Here is an 18,966-nt window from a genome sequence, read left to right as displayed (position 1 = left end):
ACCCTAATAAATTGGCTTTCAGAGCACTCAAATTCACTGTACCTGCTGTGAAAGTGGTAAAGGATACATGAGGGTGGATTACCTGCTGAGATGCAATGCTTTCCAGTTGATATGGTGTATGACAAGTTTCACAAAGAGAAAGTATGTTTTATTCGGGTCTGTTCTTTTTCTTGTTAGACGGTAGTGATGTTAATTTATAAATTAAATAGAATAAAATTGATTGAACAAAATTAAATTGAATTAAAAAAATGTATCATGAATATTGGTCAGGGAAGTTTGGTTAGACTGACTTCTATGTTTTGTTTGCTTGCTTGTTATTGTCTAATATTTTATCTTGAGTGTTATAACAGCCCATAATATTGTCTGTTATTCGTAATATAATTAATTAATTTATTAACATAAAGTCCGTGGTGTAACCTAATAGTTACACCACATGGCCATGTTTAATCCTATGTAGTTTAGCGCCAAAAAACAAGCAAACAAAAATAAATATGCATCGATTTTATTTCCCTTTAAATTTTGCTTCCGGTACGCCCGTGTATTCACTCCGATGCTTGGTGGAACCGTTCTTTTTGTTCCGGTCTCACTGTAAGCTAACATGGCAGCGGAGGGAGACGTCGATTTGGACCTCGAAGCCGAGGAAAATTGCACTGGAAAGCCGGTAGAAAAGCCTCGGAAACATGACAGCGGGGCCGCTGATTTGGAGAGAGTCACGGACTACGCTGAGGAGAAAGAAATCTCCAGCTCGGATTTAGAAACGGTGAGAGCTGCGGGCTAACGTCAGCCAACAGCAGCATGCGGCCGCCACTGCCTTCACTGTCTGTGCATCATGACTGCTACAAAACCACATCATATGTTTAGTTTGCTTTAAGTTTGTTGGCCTAGTTCCTTTTTCACAGTTGAGCTGTTTTCATCTTTTAAAAAAACAAAGTTTATTTGTGGTTCTATTATCTGACAGTACAGTCCACTTTCCGGCTAACTGAATCGCAGCTTGCTAGCTAAATCCATGTACTTTGTTACTTTAGCAAAACAAATGTTAAAGAAGCTTTAAACTTCATCAGCACAAGAATGGTGGAAGGAAGCATGGTGAAATTAACTAGGCATCAAACAGCTATGAACTATAAATATATATAGAAAACGATCAGTACCACCACTGTTAGTTATGGACGAGGGGAGATCTACACGAAAAGTATTTTTAGGCTTGTGAACTGTTTGCTGTTTTCTACCAATTTAAGGTTTTTAGATGGGACACACGAAAACTGCCCTCAGAAACGGCTTTTTTGTAACCAATAAACTCATTTTATTTCTGTACAGAAAGAAGCAGTCATGGACTGTGGATGATTGGACTAGAGTGGTATTAATATAAATCAACAGGGGAGATATCATTACCTCTGCAGTAAATGCACAGGTGGACACTGACATTCAGGCCACTGGAAAACAAAAAAAAAAACTAATTATTTTATTAAAAAAAAAAAAAATGTTACCTAAAAATTTGCCATAATGTTGTTTTATGATTTATTCATTTTTCTTTAGTTTATTATTATTATTTTTTTAAGCAGATGAAAAAACGGAGTGATTGAGTCCAGATTTAGTCAGATAATAACTTCTTCTACCCTCAACTAATTCCTCATGTCTGCAGAAGTCTGTGAATTTGAAAATGAATGCTGTATAATTATAAAAGAACTGAAAAGTTTGCTTTATATTCAAGTCAGAGCTTTTTAATTCTTTCTCTTTGGTGTTTTTCACTGAATCACCACAGCAGTTCATTTTGTTTTTAATTTGCAGCCTGGATCAAACGGATCAGCATTTCTGATTGAGTTTTTAAAATGATCTCCCAATTCAGTGTACACCACTTTAGCTGCATTACATGGCATAGTTGTATGTTTGTCTGTTATTGTAACAGGAAATAAATGGTATTTTCACCTGTAAAACCGAGCTCATGAAGAAAAGAAATGGGAGTTTCTTGTCTCAAATATGCAGGTGACAGATTTATGTATCATGACTCTGATTAATATAACAAAAACGATCAATTAGGAGCTTTAAAGTCAACGGATGTTTGATAATTATTAGACGTTTGTGTGAGAATAACATGAAGTGTTTCTTCCTTCAGGCCATGTCAGTGATTGGAGACAGAAGGTCAAGAGAACAGAAAGCCAAACAAGAGAGGTGAGTTCAGTGAGCTGTTGGCTCTGAATTGAACAGCCTTTTTCTCCACATGTTCAGGGTCGTGCTTCCCTGACAGAACTTGAAATGCACACACGACATGGGCTGCTGTTGTTTGTGCTTTCAGAGAAAAAGAGTTGGCCAAAGTCACCATCAAGAAGGAGGACGTCGAGCTAATTGTAAGTTGTTGCTTTTTTTTCTGTCTTTCTTGTTAAATGTCAGTTGGGGATCATTATGTCCTCTTTATCAGTTCGGGTAACATAAAACCCACACGCGTGTTTTTTCTGCAGTCCATGACCGAAAACATCCAGAGTTTAACCCACTTTAGACCATCCTGTTCCGTAACAACGGGCATTAATCCGTTTGAACAGACCCTGGTCTTCTGTATTCTTTTTTTTTTTTATTATTATTCTTTTTTGGGGGGGTTTTGTGCCTTTTAATGGATAGGAAAGTTCAGAGAGACCGGAAGCAGGGGGCAGAGAGAGGGGGAACGACATGCAGCAAAGGGCTGTCCGATGTGGGACTCGAACTGGGGCCAGCTGCAGTGAGGACTATAGCCTCTTGTACACTCAACCCACTATGCCACGGACCACCCCATGATTTCTGTGTCCCTTTAAAATGTCTCTGCAGAGATTTCTCTGTTTCAGAAACAAACAGACTTTGTAAACAAAGCATCTTAACGGTCATTTTTTAAAATATATTTTAGGGAGATCTGGGGTTGGATGCTTAAAACAGGAAATGATTTTTCCTTGGAATCACATGCATTTATTGAATGAGAATGCACGTGAGCCTGGTGTCTCCTCCCATCTTCAGCTGTGAATTTATGCAGTCGCTCCCTCAATTGTTAAGATTTAAAAACGATCTGCGACAAAGATGACGAGACGTTCCAGAAGGCAGAACCAGACTAAAATATTTGGATTTCATGGAGCACCGAACATCGAAACTAAAGTGAAATGTGGGTTCAGTTTGTTGAAGGATCTCAACCTACAGGAACATTAATACAACAATCATCTGAAAACTCAGGCACTGTACTGTACACTGTGTGGTGTAACCATGGCAACAGTGTATCCTATTAAAAGGTTGATCCCTTACGGATGTTTAACCTCAGCCGAAAGGCATCGCTTGAGCTGAACTGGGGCGTGCCGTTCCTTTAAATACTGAGACATAAACTGGGGGAATGAGTAGAAGGAAATGGGTTTTATTTGTCTGTAGTCACAGAACAGAAACTAATGAATAAGGAACCAGTTTTGGACTCCAGCAGCTCTGTGGCATCCTGGAAGAGGTGATAAAGAAATAGTTGGACTTGATCAGCGAGGTCCTCCAACACCAGAGCAGCCTCACGTGTCCATTACATACCTTTTATTTCAGCTAATGTCAGGAAAAAGAAAATATTTTCAGCTCCTTTATTAACGCAGGCTCTGTGGTACGGGCTGAGTTTGAGTCTCCACTTCATGTCGGACAGATTTTAGAACACACACTGAGTTCTGCACTTTATTCCTGTTTAAATGCTAGTTATCTTTAATATAATTGACTCGTGTAACCTCCAGTATTGACAACTTGCTGCATATTAAACTCGTTATTATCGTGTTAACTTGTTAATTATTTAAAGCCGATAAATATTTTATCGCGCATTAACGCAGGTTTTATTATTGTAAAAGTCTGTTGAATGCATCACATTCACACAGTTACAGCAAACACCACGAAGCATGGAGTAATACAATAAAGATAAACTAGCAGGTAACATCACCGTTACAGGTGCTCCTCGGTCTCTGTGTGAAGCTAACGGAGCTAACCGGCACTACTTCCTGTTTTACTTGTTTCAACATAAAAGCACGTATTTCAAAATAAATTTAAAAAAAACTCCTGCATTTATAGCCAAGTTGAATTGTCTTCTCAGCGTAGTAGTTCCAGTCTAAAATATCACTTAAAGGCAAAACACACAACTGATAGCAGCAAGTTATTCAAGGAAACAGACAGTGGAGCGAGGCTTCTACATAAAAACTACAGAAAGATGCTGATGTTAAAAGTGTGTTTGCACAGCAAATGTTATGGCACTTTCACTTTAATCGTTGCCCAGACCTAATATATTTATATACAATATGTCGTATTTAAAGAGCATCGTTAGTGTCGGCTGAAGCACCAACTTCTCTGCTCTTTGGGGATGAAAAACAGCTCCACATCTAAGTACATCACACATTTTGTTGTGATGAACAAAAAGAGATTTTTGTTTTCATCTGTTTAAAGTTCAAAAAGTCGCGTTAGTTCCTTTTCAGAATCGCTTTGCCCGTTGTTCTTTGTTTAATCTCTCGCTTTTAGCCCTAATTTGATTCTTGAACCTTTTTATATGTGGACATTAATCCGATTTTTGTGGCTGTGCAGATGTCTGAGATGGAGATTTCGAGGTCGGTGGCAGAGCGCAGCCTTCGGGAACACATGGGGAACGTGGTGGAGGCTCTGGTGACTCTGACTAACTGAGCAAACTTTCTCACACTGTTGGGGGAAATCTACCCAAGTTTTTTTTTTTTTTAAATAAAAGTCAATGCTTCAATTTTTCTCCTGTGTTTGTTTGTAAAAAGGATGAGAATAACTTTAATTAAAACAAAGTTACAGAAATTAAGCAGAACATCTACAAACTACAAGCCGATTATTTACAAAACAAATCGCTGCTTTCAGCTAAAATCTTTTTTATTTTCTTCGGTTAACGTCTCCCATCCAGCTGAATCAGTCTGTGGGCTTCCCTGGATGCGGCTCAGTCTCTGACTCTCCCCGATGAGCATCTCAAGTCTTCCTCTTGTTGACGGTGGGCCGGTCGAACACGTCCCTCACGCCGGCCGCCTTCTGCTTGAAGAACTTGCTGTTCTGAGCGCTCTCCTGGGCCCAGGCCGAGTCGAACGACGTGGTGTCCTGGTCCACCAAGTGGGTGTACTTTGTGCGTCCGGACCGGCCAAAGTTTTTCACCTTGGGAGGAAAACGAACCACGTCAGATGAATTTCACCCCAACAGAACAGAAGGCATCCAGAATCAGGAAGCTCCGTCCCGACAGAAAACACTCGAGTGTGGATCTGCTTTTCTAAACGTGGTTTCACCCTAATCCCTGATGGGGGACATTTTTCTCCACTTGGGATGTACTTTCTCCTCTAATTTCACACAGGAAATGGTAATACTCATCATATTTGGTCCAGTTGTGCATTTGAATTTCAAACACACATCATATACAATGCAATATTTCATTGTGTACAAATTTTTTATTTTTTTTTTTAAAAATCAGTCAACAGAAAAATTCAAAATCCCTAAAAATCAATGTTGTTGCTAATCATTGACATATCCCAGACCATAATTATCCCTACTCAATAATTCCACTTTGCATTCCATATTTTGAAAATACCGGCACCTAAAGGCTTAAAATTTGGGCTAAAAAGTTCAAATTGGCAGCTAAAGGGTAAATTTTTTTTTTAAATAATTGAAAACTTGGTAGTTATGATTAGAACTGAAGTGGAATAAAAGATTTATGAAAAAAAGTGGAAAAAAATACTAATATATGTTTTTAGGTCGTTTTAAAAGGGAAAAAAATGTCTTTTCAGAAATTTTTTATATCAGACATAGCAAAAAATTTTTAAATCCCTAAAAGTCAATGTTGTAGCTGATCATTGACATATCTCAGACCATAATTATCCCCGCTCAACAATTCCACTTTGCATTGTATATATTGAAAATATAGCAGTCTTGGTGGTTTTTTTTTTTACAGAAATTTGGCGTTTACATCATAAACCAGTATTTAAAGGGTTACATTTTTGAAAATAATTGAAAACTTGGTAGTTATGATCAGAACTGAAGTGGAATAAAAGATAAGCGGAAAAAAATATTAACATATGCGTTTAGGTCGACAAAAATGTCCCTTTTCAGAAATTAAGTTGTTTTAAATCAGGTTATTCAAATGTCTACCAACAAGGAAGTCTGTAAGTCTTCAACCTTCCCAGAGTTCTGGATAACTTTAAACTGTCTTCCACCCAGAGACCAAACAACTACAGAAACAGTTTCACAGCAGAGCTGCAGACGGTTTAATCACCTGAACATCACATCGAGCTTTGACGGGTTTACGGTAAAATTCTCAGAGTCCAGCTCACAACAAACATGAAACGTGGCTGGAAGCGGCTCACCTGCATGACTTTGGGTAAGATGGTTTTGTTGAAGTGATCCTCCAACGTCGGAGCGCTGAAGTCTCTCTTGTAAACGTCCTCCTCTTCATTCTGCAACACAGATCACACGTTTAAAACTACACACCAATCACTTCTTAAGCTGGATTTCCAGCCGGCCCGTGACGTCAGAATGGCGTTTCAGGCCTGGCGCTTTGCTTTGAAAAGACGGCGCAGCGCGTTGTCGTGCACCGGTCGATTTTTGTAACTCGGCTGTGCCGAGAACGACGAACCGGATGGACCGATGTGAGACCGGCTCAGTCAGGAGGTGCGTTTGTACGACACTGCAGTGAAACAGCACAGGGACCAACGTAAACTCCCAAAACTGGTGGACAGAGATTGGCAGAACTTTGGGGAAAGAGGGAGAGTTCTGTAAGAATCAGGGCTCTAGACTAACTTTTTAAAATAGTTGCACTGGTGCGCACAACGTTTTTCCTTAGGTGCACCAGAACAAAAGTTAGGTAAACCCAAATTTTCAACCGCATTGCATTTAACACAGCAGTTTTACAGGTTCACTTTATTTATTTATTTAAAATCGGTGTCCATATAGGCAATATTGACTTGTAAATGATTAACGAGCAATCTGGTCAAAACAAAGTTCTTTATTTGAAGCACAATTCTACAAACTAACTGAACATAACTTACTAACTACTTAATGAAACTTACTGAAAAAGAGTTGGCGCTTAAAGTGCCTCACTGGCCTGAAATTTAAACTTAAAACATCTCAAGATAAATGAAATAAAAAGAAAATCTAAATTAAAATTGCAGGTGTTTTAAGGGCTTCAAACTGAACATCTCATGGCTCAATGTCTTATGGACTCCCAGTGGTGATGCCGGGGGCTTCAGGCCTTCACCTCTATTGGCTGAATCGTCTTGGCTCACGAACTTCGTGAAACACACGAAGCATTTCATCTCCCAGATACTGCAGCAGCATCATTGATGACAGAGTTCCTGCTCTTCATCGTTTTCTTCTCCACTTTCGTGGTTGTAGAGTAGCGGTAACCTTCACGTAGCAGCGCCACCTCTGTGACGGAGAAGATTGCAACTACGTCATGACGTCATCAACGCCGCTCGCGCTAGCTGACGCGGCGACCATGCTAGAGCCTTTAAACACTCAAGGAGCCACAAAACCCCTTTGACATCTAAAATGAAGACGAAATTATCTCAAACTTAAATTATCCACCTGCAGCAAATCCAATCCGGATACGTTTCAGCAAAGTCTGTGTTTTTATTCTGGAAATGTGTAGCTAGCTGACGCGGCAACCATGCTTGAGGCTTTATTGTGGGACCGTTGTTCTGACGACTTTTAGAAAAATGAGTAATTCTCTCAGCCAGGAGAACAAATTGCTGCCCAAACGCTCAGAAATACCGACGTATTCTTACGTGGCTCGTTATTTACGGTGGGCTCACATGCTTTAAGGGGTGCCTTTCATGGTAAATGTGTTCAAATTCACTGCATATTAACTGAAGTTTGTCCGATTGTGTGAGAGAAAGATGATTCTGCTGCTTCAAACCACCTCTGTGGGAGAGCATGGCAGGTGTAAATACAGCTGAACTCGCTGCACAGACGTCTTTAAGCCGTTAAGATGGTGAATTTGTCAGGTGAGGTTATAAAAATCAGGATTTCATTCGAGCAGAAGGCGACCGTCTCTGGGAGCAGCTTTGTTACAATTAGCTGCACAAAGAAAGGAGCTGAGCAGCATGTGTGGAGCGCCCAGGTCGCTTTTACACACCCAACATGTCTGCACGGATTTTAAAAGCTCGGTTCTGGTTGGACTCAAACATCTTGATGTTGCATCCTGATGAAGATGGAAGCGCATTTAAAATGTGACAAAAACAGAATAACGGAGGATAAACCTAACGAGTAAACACAAGTCGGCCTGTCTCCATAACAAATTTTGCTGGACGATAAATTGTCTCAGAAATTATTGTGATAATATTGTTGTTCTGAGATAATTTTCATCTAATACAATGATAATGGTCTAATAATGCCGGCTTTTCCACGATGCTAAAGGTCAGCATCTCTTTAGCACACCCCGACTTTTTTGTCTTTATTAGGCGTAGCCGACTCGAACTCGCAGCTAGCTTTCTCTCTGCCTGGTGCCGACCGGTATACTTCTCACGTGGCTCTTTAGCTGCACTCTGTGGTGGGCTACGCCAGTAGTCCCGCCTCCCCACACACCATGTGACTGACATGAGGGTTCACTCATCGTTACTCTTAAGGACGAGAGAGAGAGAGAGAGAGAGAGAGAGAGAGAGAGAGAGAGAGAGAGAGAGAGAGAGAGAGAGAGAGAGAGAGAGAGAGAGAGAGAGAGAGAGAGAGAGAGAGAGAGAGAGAGAGAGAGAGAGAGAGAGAGAGAGAGAGAGAGAGAGAGAGAAGCCGGGGGCTGCCGGGGGCTGAGAGAGAGAGAAGCCGGGGGCTGAGCGGAGGCAGCCGGGGGCTGAGCGGAGGCAGCCGGGGGCTGAGCGGAGGCAGCCGGGGGCTGCGCGGAGGTAGCCGGGGGCTGAGCCGAGGCAGCCGGGGGCTGAGCAGAGGCAGCCGGGGGCTGAGCGGAGGCAACCGGGGGCGGACAGACCCACAGCGATAAGAGAAAAAGCTGCACTCACCATGAAGAAGGCTCCTCTGTGGTAGTACTTCTGCAGGAACTTGTATTTGCCCTTTGAGGCTTTGTTGGTGATCTGCTTGTTGCTGTTGCGCAGCTCGGCCCGGCGCTCCTCCTCCGTCAAGCTGTGGAATCTTTCAATCTCGGACTTCTCCTTCTCCATGCTGCAGGGGGGCGGGGCACGTTATCATCCTCAGTGCGTTTTCATAAAGGCACAAAAACATCACCACTTCCCGTCACCGGGGATTTTAATCGGTTTAGATACTCACACTTCTCGGGCTTCTCGGTCCCTCTTGATCCGCTTCAGCTCTCTGACCTTCCAGGCTTCGTATTCTTCCTCCTCGTTCTCTCCGTCGGTGTCCAGGGCGTCCAGGGCAGCCAGAGTGCGCCGGTTCTCCTCGTACTCCTTCTTGGCCTCCTCCTCCACAATCTTGAGGGTGTAGCGCCGCCGCTCCTCCACCTGCTTCTTGGCCTCGGCCTCCAGCTCTCTCTGCCGCAGCTCCTCGGCTTCCCGCTCTGCCACCGTGACCCTGTCCTTTCTGCAGCACAAACACCAGCATCACACACGCACTCCAGCAGCTTTTTACTACTTCTTTATTTATAAAACACTTTAAAACAACAGCAGCTGCGACAAAGTGCTGTACAGACGGAAATCAATAAACATGCAAAATATGGAAAAAGACAAACAGAAACAATAAAACACGATTAACAGAAGTAAGAGCAAAAGTCTCAACATGTGTTAAAAGCCAAAGAATAAAAATGTGTCTTAAGATGAGTTTTAAAAGTGGACGATAAAGGGGCAGTTCTGATATGTAACGGCAGATCGTTCCATAGTTTGGGAGCGGCAACACTAAAAGCTCCGCCTGTGTTCGAAACCGCATTCTACATACTTCCATTCTGCATACTCAACGATCAGACAGTATGCAGAGCGTTTACCCACAATGCATTTCGCTCCTGCCCGAGCCGAAATCAGCCGGCCTGAAGCTGATTTCACTTAAAGGATAAGACCGATTTTTTGACATTGGGCCCTTGATTTCACATTATAGCATGATGTTCTACTCACCCCTGCGTGTTGTTGGTCATTTGGAGCTGTTCCGAAGATATTCGAGAGGCGTCTGGCTGCTCTCTTGAGATATTCGGCCATGAAACGGTTTCCTATGGGCAAGCTTATAGAGGCACAAACTATGCTGTTTGTAATTTATTAATTACTCTACACTAGCACTGATAACGTGGAGGTGCGTCGCTTACTTAAAAAAATCCGGGTTATTGTCATTTTGATTTTTTTGTCGTAAAGTGGGTGTTACTGACGTCCTTGTCGTGCTACTGCCACAGACAGCCCACAGACCTGCTGCCTATTTATTCATTCGGCTAAAATTCAAAATTAGTAACCCGGATTTTTTTAAGTAAGCGACGCACCTCCACGTTATCAGTGCTAGTGTAGAGTAATTAATAAATTATAAACAGCATAGTTTGTGCCTGTATGAACTTGCCCATAGGAAACCGTTTCATGGCCGAATATCTCAAGAGAGCAGCCAGACGCCTCTCGAATATCTTCGGAACAGCTCCAAATGACCAACAACAAGCAGGGGTGAGTAGAACATCATGTTATAATGTGAAATCAAGGGCCCGATGTCAAAAAAACGGTCTTATCCTTTAAGCTCTAAACTCTGTAAACTTTAGCAACATTTGAAACATTTTCAGGCGAGAAAGTAGTCGTTTAGATCCCCAACGTGTTGAAAACCTGACAAAATACCGGCTGTTTACAATTTTGTTCCCACGAATTCGGCGCTACTAAAGCCAGCCGCAGTGAGCAACGCACTTCCGGTTATTTTCACAAAATAAAATACCCGTTGCCTTTTATCATAGGGAAAGCATTACGATACAATTGGTGCTTTTGTTTTGAAAACAGGAAGTGAACCTACCCTCGTTGTAGCTAGCTTGAAACTGCCGTTTTGACAGGAAATGACTATCGGCGACGTCACGTTACGTTGCATCTTGGGTAGTTTGAGTATGAGTAGTAACCTCATAATGCATACCCAACATTTCAGAGAACCTAGTATGCATCCGGCTAACTCTAAAGTAAAGAGCGTTACAGTAATCCAGCCCAGTTGTGATGAAGGCATGAATTAAAAAATCTTGTCTTAAAAGAATTTGCTTAATCTTTGCCAGCAGCCTAAGATGATAGAAACGGGACTTGACCACTGCTCTACCTCCATTTAAGCCTCAGAGGCAGTTCATGCCACATCTACTTTGTCTTCCATGTCTTCTCTGAATGATGAACATGAAATTAAACTTATTTTAAGGTAACTGGATGCAGCAGAAGATGAGCTGCAGCATGTCTCCACTCTGCTTCACTAAACAAACACACAGCTCAGAGATCTTCTCAAGCTTAAATATTTCAGACGAGTCCTTCGTCTCAAAGCTTCCCAAACTGGACCTAAAGTGGAACCAGCCATCAGAACCCAAGCCTCCCTGCTTCACTTTGGAGCTCTGCATTGGTTCCCCATGCCGGCTCTTCTGAACTAGTTGCTCTAAGACATAACTTGCTCTACTCTCTCCATCATAACGAAAGGCTGTAATGATGATTTCTGGACATTTACATGAAGATGTGAAGCAGAACACCTGACACAGACTGCTGAGCGCGTTTCACTCACTCAGTGGGGTCACATGGCCCTGAAAGGATCGGATTATTGGCTAAATTACAATCAGATTGAGTTATTAAGTGCATGTCGACACCTTGATCTGACAAGAAATTGGATCGGATTAAGACCCCGAGATAACTGGGTTGAAAGTCACACTAAACCTGCTTGTAGACGCTGAAGCACGTGGTGAATTAGACTTTGCGTTCTGCGCATGCTCCAGATGTTTTCCCGGGGTCGTGACCCGGAAGTCAAAGGAGACGATATTCCTGTTGCTGTCGCCGTCAGAAAGAAACAAACAACGCGATGGAGAATGCTCCGTTGGGCATCGAGTTTGTGCAACAAGCAGCTCATCACAGACCAAATGTAGAGGGACGTAGCTTCATCTTGCTCTGCGTTCTCCATCTTTCTCCAATGCCTGAGTTTGTTGTTGTTGTTGTTGTTGGTGAAGAGGTCAACAGGAAGTGGCTCTATTAGCAACAGTTGAAATGGGTACAGCGCCACCTATCATACCGGGGTATGACACGCTTTGTGCCTCTGATCCCATTCATTCACCGCCATATATCCAAGGATAATTACCCTTGCTCAACTCATTCTTATTGTAATTTAGCCAATAATCTGATCCTTTCGGTGCCATGTGACCTCACTGACTGACTGGAAGCTGGAAGCACATTTATGGCTTTAAAGGAATTTCTTTTCGGTGGTTTCGGGTCATACTTGCGAATGAAAACAGGTTTGAGTCTCGGCTCTGCTTCGTCCTCGCTGTCCGTGTACTCTTCATATTCGGACTCGGACTCGGACTCTGCCCCCGACTTCCCCTCCTCCTCCACCTCCATCACCTCCATATCTTCGTTTTTTCTTTCCTGCGCCCGCTGACGCATCATCGCTCGCCTCCTCTCTATTTCCTGCGCGGAATCAGACGTGATTAAAAGTTTGTTCACAGCGAAACGAAAGAAAAAGAAAAAACAGAGAAGTGTTTGCATTATAGCGACCTCATCATCCACTTCTTCCTCTTCTTCCTCCTCCTCCTCCTCCTCCTCCTCACTGCTCTCCTCGCGCTCCGGGTGCCACGTGCCTTCGTCAGAGTCTTCGCTGCTCTCAGCCACGACTTCAGGCTCCACGATCTGTCTGTGTCTCGCAAGTCTGTGCGCAAAGAGAAAGGAAGCATTTCAGCGCCGCTAAACGTCGCCGCCACTTCAGTTTTTCAGCTTCTTCAAAAAGCCGAGTGATACCTCTCTTCCACGTCCTCAGAGACGCGGTTCAGCAAACGCTTGAGACGTGGGTCAGAGACGTCCTCTTCCTCCAGCTCCACCTCTGGCTCCGCCTCCTTTCCCGTCTTCACGAACTTGAATTCCTCCTCCTCCTCATCCGACGACTCCATTGGAGCGTAGTCGGGACGTTTACCCGACACATACCTCTTCACCTTCACCTTCTCCATGGAGAGCTCACCTGGCATACGCACAAGATGGGAAAGATAGCTTAGATCTACTACATCCTGAAAGAAGACACTTTGATCAGGATAAACAACCAAACGGATCCAAAAAAGCATCAATTCTTTACGTTACGTCACATCACTGTTAAGACTGAAAATAAGACATCTTTATTAACTGATTTTTCCTTTTATGCTCCAAAGTAAAATCTGCAACCACACTGACAATTACTTCCTTTGTTAAATAAAAGTTCAAGCATATTAAGAAACTACAGATTCAGGTTTGGTAAATGTTGTTAGCAGACTTAAAGCAAATTCATCACATTAATTGTTCCAGTTTCAGCTTCTTAAACGTAATGATTTGATGTTTTTAATCTGTTATGTGCAAGTTTAACCTGAAAACTATGTACATGCTTAATAGTTGATTGGTCAAAACAAACATCTGAAGTCACATTCAGCTCTGGGCAATGACTGAAAGAACAGGAACAAAAAGAACTACCCGTTACATGATTGAAAATCCAATATTTTCCTTTTCCAAAGCTCACACTGACGCATCTCAGTTGAAATTCAAGATGTACACAAACTTCAATCTAGTGCTTTAATACTTATTCTCTAGATCTGCATGCAACATATGACTTATGGTTGAAATTTAGAGTGCCAGAAAGGCATTACCTGCTTATAAATGAGCTTATACATTTATTTTCCTCATGACCAAAAGTTTCCTTTTAATCTCTCAACATCTGAATTCTAAAATGTAGTTAATGATTTCTTAAGTCAAAATGGTCTCTTACTAAGGTAATAACGTTAGTGCTCATTTCCTCACTTCAATACAACCTGCAAGCTGATATTTTGCAGGCAGCATTTCAGATAAAAATGTGTGTTTATTAGCTTAGCGATGCTAACGTAGCTAGCTGGCGAACCAACAAGTCTCACCTTTCTCGTTCCGGATCGGCACGGCACCGGCCGTGGACTGGATCGGTGGAAGCTTCATATTGATGGATTCGTGACTAGACATGATTGCCTGGTCAACGATTCAGAGCTGGACAAAAATTACACAAAAAGGGATATTTCACCGAGCCAAATGCGCTCGACTTCAGCCCAGTTAAACGGAAGTGCGAGAACGGACAGGAAGTGGATTTATTCCGGCAGCGGTTTCCGCCTGTTTGAAAGCAGTTTGAATTTCAAAGGAAATAATTTGCGATTGTTTTTTAATAACTATAACGCAGATGTGAACATTTTCCATCCTTACTCTATTATTTAAGACAAATTGATGAACAGGAGAGTAATTTTTTTTTTGAGCGACAATCTGATCCACACTCCACACCAGTTTGGTGGCGGTAATGCACCTATTCATTGTTTGCCAACTGCAAATAAACACAGAGAATGATAAATATAACTCACTACAGTTTAATTACCAAAGCTAATTTCCTGGATAAACACCAACTACAAGTGACAAAATGAGAAGAAGGATGTGGATACTTCGTAGAATACCGCCCTCTAGTGGTTCTTGTATCAGATTTTCTACACAACTCGGGTCACTAATACGGTCTCATTTTGACCTCATGAAACTTTTTAACTCTTTTTAACACCGACAATAATAACTTTCATTAAGTTCAATCTCGTCAAACAAAAGCTACAAGTAGAAAATGAATCAGCATTACATCTTTTATCCGACAATAACAACTCAAACATGCAATCACTAAACCAACAACATGAATTCAGTTGGACCCTTCTGGCAGAATCATGCAATAAATAGTAAACTGTTAAGCTGAAGGACTATTATTCCACGGATGTTACTTTGCTGGCATGGTTTGGGGCAGGGTTACTCAAAACATTTGTATCCTGATGGAATGGGGTCTCCAATGCAAACATCAATGGGGTTTCTGAATGGATTAATGGGTATAATGGGAATCAAAACCACCAGGTCTGCATCTAACTTCCTTTATTTTGTCACCTGCAGGTACATCAATCTGTGAATTCATATTTTACAGAATTTACCGACAATATAGACAAAGTGTAGCAAAAAATGTGTATGAAATAATATGCGTTATTGCTTTAATTGAGAATGTTTTTTATTTGGGATTGGAACAGTCTGTTCTCCAGTGTGCTGCGACTTTGCCGTCAAAGCTGGACTCCTCTCTGTCTGAACAGCTCGTCCAGCTTCTCCTCCAGAGCCGGGTTAGTTCCTTTCAGGCCTTTCACCACCTCGCAGGCCCACAGAAAGTACTCCTGGACTCGCTCAGCTGTCCAACCTGCCAAGCACACACACACAAACTGTGGGAACTGAATTCATTAAAAGAACTTTACTGGTATCAGTACTGGTTCTAGCATTGGAAGTTTTCCTGGAATACAAGAATCTGACTTCTTTGAAGGGCCCAGTTTCATGAAAAATTAAACAAGCCAGCAATCCATGAAGTAGTCATGGTAACGGATCTTGTTTACACTTTACTGTGTAAAACTGTCTGAAATGAAAAGAAAAGCAAAAATCTACACAAGAATCCCATCATATTCTTCTTTCTTTTGCCATACTGTCACGACTTTGTCTGATTTAGAAGTGAATACAAACCATGTTTCCTATCAGTTATCTAACTGTGCTACATCCTTATATAACTACATAATAACTACATAACTGAGCAGATAAGATCTTGGGCGTGGCTGCAGCTTAACCTTTGTGCGGTCTTAACATTGTGTTTACTCCCTTTGTCCTACGGGTCAAAAATGACCCGCCCTACCAAAGCCCCAAAATACAGCAACTTAATTGAATTTTAAATCCAAAATCTAATTTGTATGATGAAACCACCTGTTATTTATCTATTCAACTCAATTAAATACATTTTTTATCATGTATTTTTTGTTACACAATACAAAAAGACAATCACCAGTTTTCAGGATTACACTTTTTTTTTTTTTTTACCACCAACTGTCAGTTGGACCAACAGTTTTCTTGTTTTCTCAGTTTTCTTTTACATAATAAAGGTTTATTATTGCTATTATATATATGTGAAGTAATTACTTCTGAATTTGAGAGAGTGTGCGTTGCCTTTGAACTTTTTTCTGGTGTTTAAATGCTTTTATAATTCACGGGTCAAAAATGACCCATAAGACAATCTTTGTACCCTAGTGGTGTACAGCCCACATGGACACATAAACAAAAATAAAGTATGACTTTTTCTAATGATGGGGTCCCTTTAGGAAAAGTCATAACATTTCAAGTTGGAAAAAGATAGTTTAAGGTATTTTTTCTACAGCTAAACATGGTAGTGGGTCACTTTTGACCCGCAGGACAACAGGAGGGTTAAGTGGCGACAGAACAGAGAAGTGCTGACCGACGGGTGTGCAGCGGTTCAGGTCCCTCAGGTTGTACAGCTTGTCTGCCAGCTTCACCAGTTTGGCTTGCCGGCTGCAGTGGGCCGCGTGCTCCACCTGCAGGTGCTTCCTCTCCTGCTTCGGCAGACTTTTGTCATCCGTCACTTCCCGGACGATGCGCGAAACAACCGGCCCGAATTTAGCTTCCAGCTCCGCGGGGGTGGTGTCCGTGTCCTCCACTGTGTCGTGAAGCAGAGCGGCCTGCAGAGACGGAAACGTCACACAGGCTCAGCAGACAGACAGGAGACACATTACCCAGAGTGCATCTGACCAGGTACGATAACAACGACGTACTTGCAAAACCTCGATGTCCGTGACTCCTCCTTCATGGCTGAGGATTCTCGCCACTCCTTAAAAGTACAAGAACAGAACTATATCAGAGAGGAAAATCAGCAAGAGATTCTTACTGTTTCATCACTAAAGCTGCAGATGACACAACTCATGGTCCTTACAGCAGCAACAATGAGGACGTAAGGACTACTAACTGCCCTGAGCTTTCCCTGAACACACGGAGGTTAGTCAGAGATTTTAAATCGATGGCCCTGCTGCGTAGGCTGACAGCTGCAAATCACAGAGGACTGGAAAACTGACGGCACTCTCAGAGAAAACAGAGAAGCATTTACACTTCAAAGGTAAACAGTGAAACCCTCCACCAAAGCATTCAGGCCACATGGATCACTATCAATCAGCATACCCCGAAAAAAATATGAATGGAATGCTTTAAAGGGATAGTTCGCCTCTTTTGACATGAAGCTGTATGACATCCCATATTAGCAACATCATTTATGAACATCTTCTTACCCCCTGCTGCGTCCTGTGAGCAGAGTTCCAGCCTCGTTTTGGTGTTGATGAAAGTAGTCCGGCTAGTTGGCTGGGGTTTAAAAAAATAAAGCGTCTTGCTTCTCAAAACAATATGCGTTCAAAAGAGTAATACATTTGCATCACAAAATGGTTCTCCAGGAAAAAGTCAGACCTCACAATCGCTTGACCCTATTTTCTCTCCCTTCGTATCACTGCCTGCTGTGTAGACCGAGCAGACCGAGCAGCAAACACCGTAACAGGCGCAGCTGTCGGCAGGCGGCAGTGATACGAAGGGAGAGAAAATAGTCCCAAGCGATTGTGAGGTCTGACTTTTTCCTGGAGAAAAGTTGCTTTTGAACGCATATTGTCTTGAGAAGCAAAACGCTTTATTTTTTAAACCCCAGCCAACTAGCCGGACTACCTTCATCAACACCAAAACGAGGCTGGAACTCGGCTCACAGGACGCAGCAGGGGGTAAGAAGATGTTCATAAATGACGTTGCTAATATGGGATGTCATACAGCTTCATGTCAAAAGAGGCGAACCATCCCTTTAAAGTCGTACTCAACATATTTTCTCTTGCAAATATGTTCAAAATTCTGTGACACCTTACTCAGTTGAAAGCATCTTAGAACTCTTACAATTTCTTCACCAGTTCGTTTTAAAGTACGCAGGTCTGTTTGTGTTGATAAAATACAGAAATCACTGAGATTCCAACAGAGAGAAGAGGATTCCCAAACCGATAATAAAGAAATAATTAAAGCCTCATTACGGAGAACAAATGTTACAAAGGTGCAATCTTAAATATCTGGTTACAACTTTTAAAGAACAGCTCTTAAATGTTATGCTGTGTCGCTGAATAAGTCTCACTGGTCAAATCTAATGCAGTATTTTTGAAGCCAGCATAATATCAATATGTGAAAGCTTTCAAATGATAAATCCAATTATAGAAGTTTGAAGCAACTATAAATGAGACACAAGTTTTATGTCCAGTCTGTTAAAAGTTCATTTCCACAGCTGTGATTTAAGAACAAACCCATAAGAAAGTTTTTTTCACATTCAATTTTAACTTTGTATCTAAAACGTTTTGAGGGAATTTCTCAAAATTCTGACTTAGTGTCTTCAAATTTTCATTGATTATTTGAAATTTTTGCAAAGTAGCTCAAAATTCAAACATCTGACGAAGTGTGCGAAAATTAAGACTAAGCCTATAATCTTGAAAATAAACATTTATGCCAAGTGTCTCAAATATTTTTCGCTAAATATCTCAGTATCTCAGAATTTTAGAGATACCATCTCAAAATAATTTTGACTAAGAAACTACTACTTAGGCTACTACTTCAAAATTTGTAATAAGACGTATTTCGTCAATCAACATATCAACATTTATGACTCACAGTCTCAGAATCAGAATTATAAATGTCCCATAGATAAAATGAATAGTAAAACCTGGTTTTATTCTACCAGCACGGGCAGGTTTCCAACCCACCAATGGGGTGGTTAATGTACGGCGTTCCCTCTGGATCTTTCCGTCGCTGGTTACGATGTTTGTCCGCAGCGAAATTCACAGTTTCTAACAACAACGTCGCTCCTGAATTCATTCTGAAACCCACTTCGTGTCCAGTGCCTTATCTTTTTACGCCACTTTGGTAGTTTCAACTGAGCAGCGTCATATGGTTTGAGTTGTGGACTCGCTCTGTGACTCGCTCTATCGAAAGTGTTTTAGTCCGTTCCTTGTTGTGTCCGGAGGGAAACAGCAGCTCACATGATCAG

The 18,966-nt window shown here is 41.8% G+C and overlaps 3 protein-coding genes across 3 annotated transcripts; 1 reads left to right on the top strand and 2 right to left on the bottom strand.

Moving 5' to 3' along the window:
• The first annotated feature begins 562 nt into the window (after window positions 1–562).
• On the top strand, window positions 563–4,687 carry hypk (huntingtin interacting protein K). Its single transcript, XM_075466933.1, has 4 exons — window positions 563–760; window positions 2,111–2,166; window positions 2,291–2,342; window positions 4,543–4,687. Exons 1-4 carry the CDS (start codon window positions 599–601, stop codon window positions 4,636–4,638), a joined length of 366 nt encoding a protein of 121 aa, XP_075323048.1. The 5' UTR covers window positions 563–598; the 3' UTR covers window positions 4,639–4,687.
• A 19-nt stretch (window positions 4,688–4,706) lies between these two features.
• On the bottom strand, window positions 4,707–14,147 carry mfap1 (microfibril associated protein 1). The gene is made up of 8 exons (XM_075466931.1): window positions 13,961–14,147; window positions 12,831–13,047; window positions 12,591–12,741; window positions 12,316–12,503; window positions 9,229–9,498; window positions 8,964–9,123; window positions 6,321–6,410; window positions 4,707–5,121 (listed from the first exon to the last, which is right to left on the bottom strand). Exons 1-8 carry the CDS (start codon window positions 14,040–14,042, stop codon window positions 4,942–4,944), a joined length of 1,338 nt encoding a protein of 445 aa, XP_075323046.1. The 5' UTR covers window positions 14,043–14,147; the 3' UTR covers window positions 4,707–4,941.
• A 231-nt stretch (window positions 14,148–14,378) lies between these two features.
• Window positions 14,379–18,934, bottom strand: hddc3 (HD domain containing 3). The gene is made up of 4 exons (XM_075466932.1): window positions 18,683–18,934; window positions 16,688–16,743; window positions 16,354–16,594; window positions 14,379–15,279 (listed from the first exon to the last, which is right to left on the bottom strand). The coding sequence occupies exons 1-4, from the start codon at window positions 18,792–18,794 to the stop codon at window positions 15,149–15,151; spliced, it is 540 nt and encodes a 179-aa protein (XP_075323047.1). The 5' UTR covers window positions 18,795–18,934; the 3' UTR covers window positions 14,379–15,148.
• Between the last annotated feature and the right edge of the window lie 32 nt (window positions 18,935–18,966).

The sequence above is a fragment of the Odontesthes bonariensis genome, chromosome 1 (assembly GCF_027942865.1).
Source record: "Odontesthes bonariensis isolate fOdoBon6 chromosome 1, fOdoBon6.hap1, whole genome shotgun sequence".
Classification (NCBI taxonomy): domain Eukaryota; kingdom Metazoa; phylum Chordata; class Actinopteri; order Atheriniformes; family Atherinopsidae; genus Odontesthes; species Odontesthes bonariensis.
This window is presented reverse-complemented; position numbering and strand designations above follow the sequence as displayed.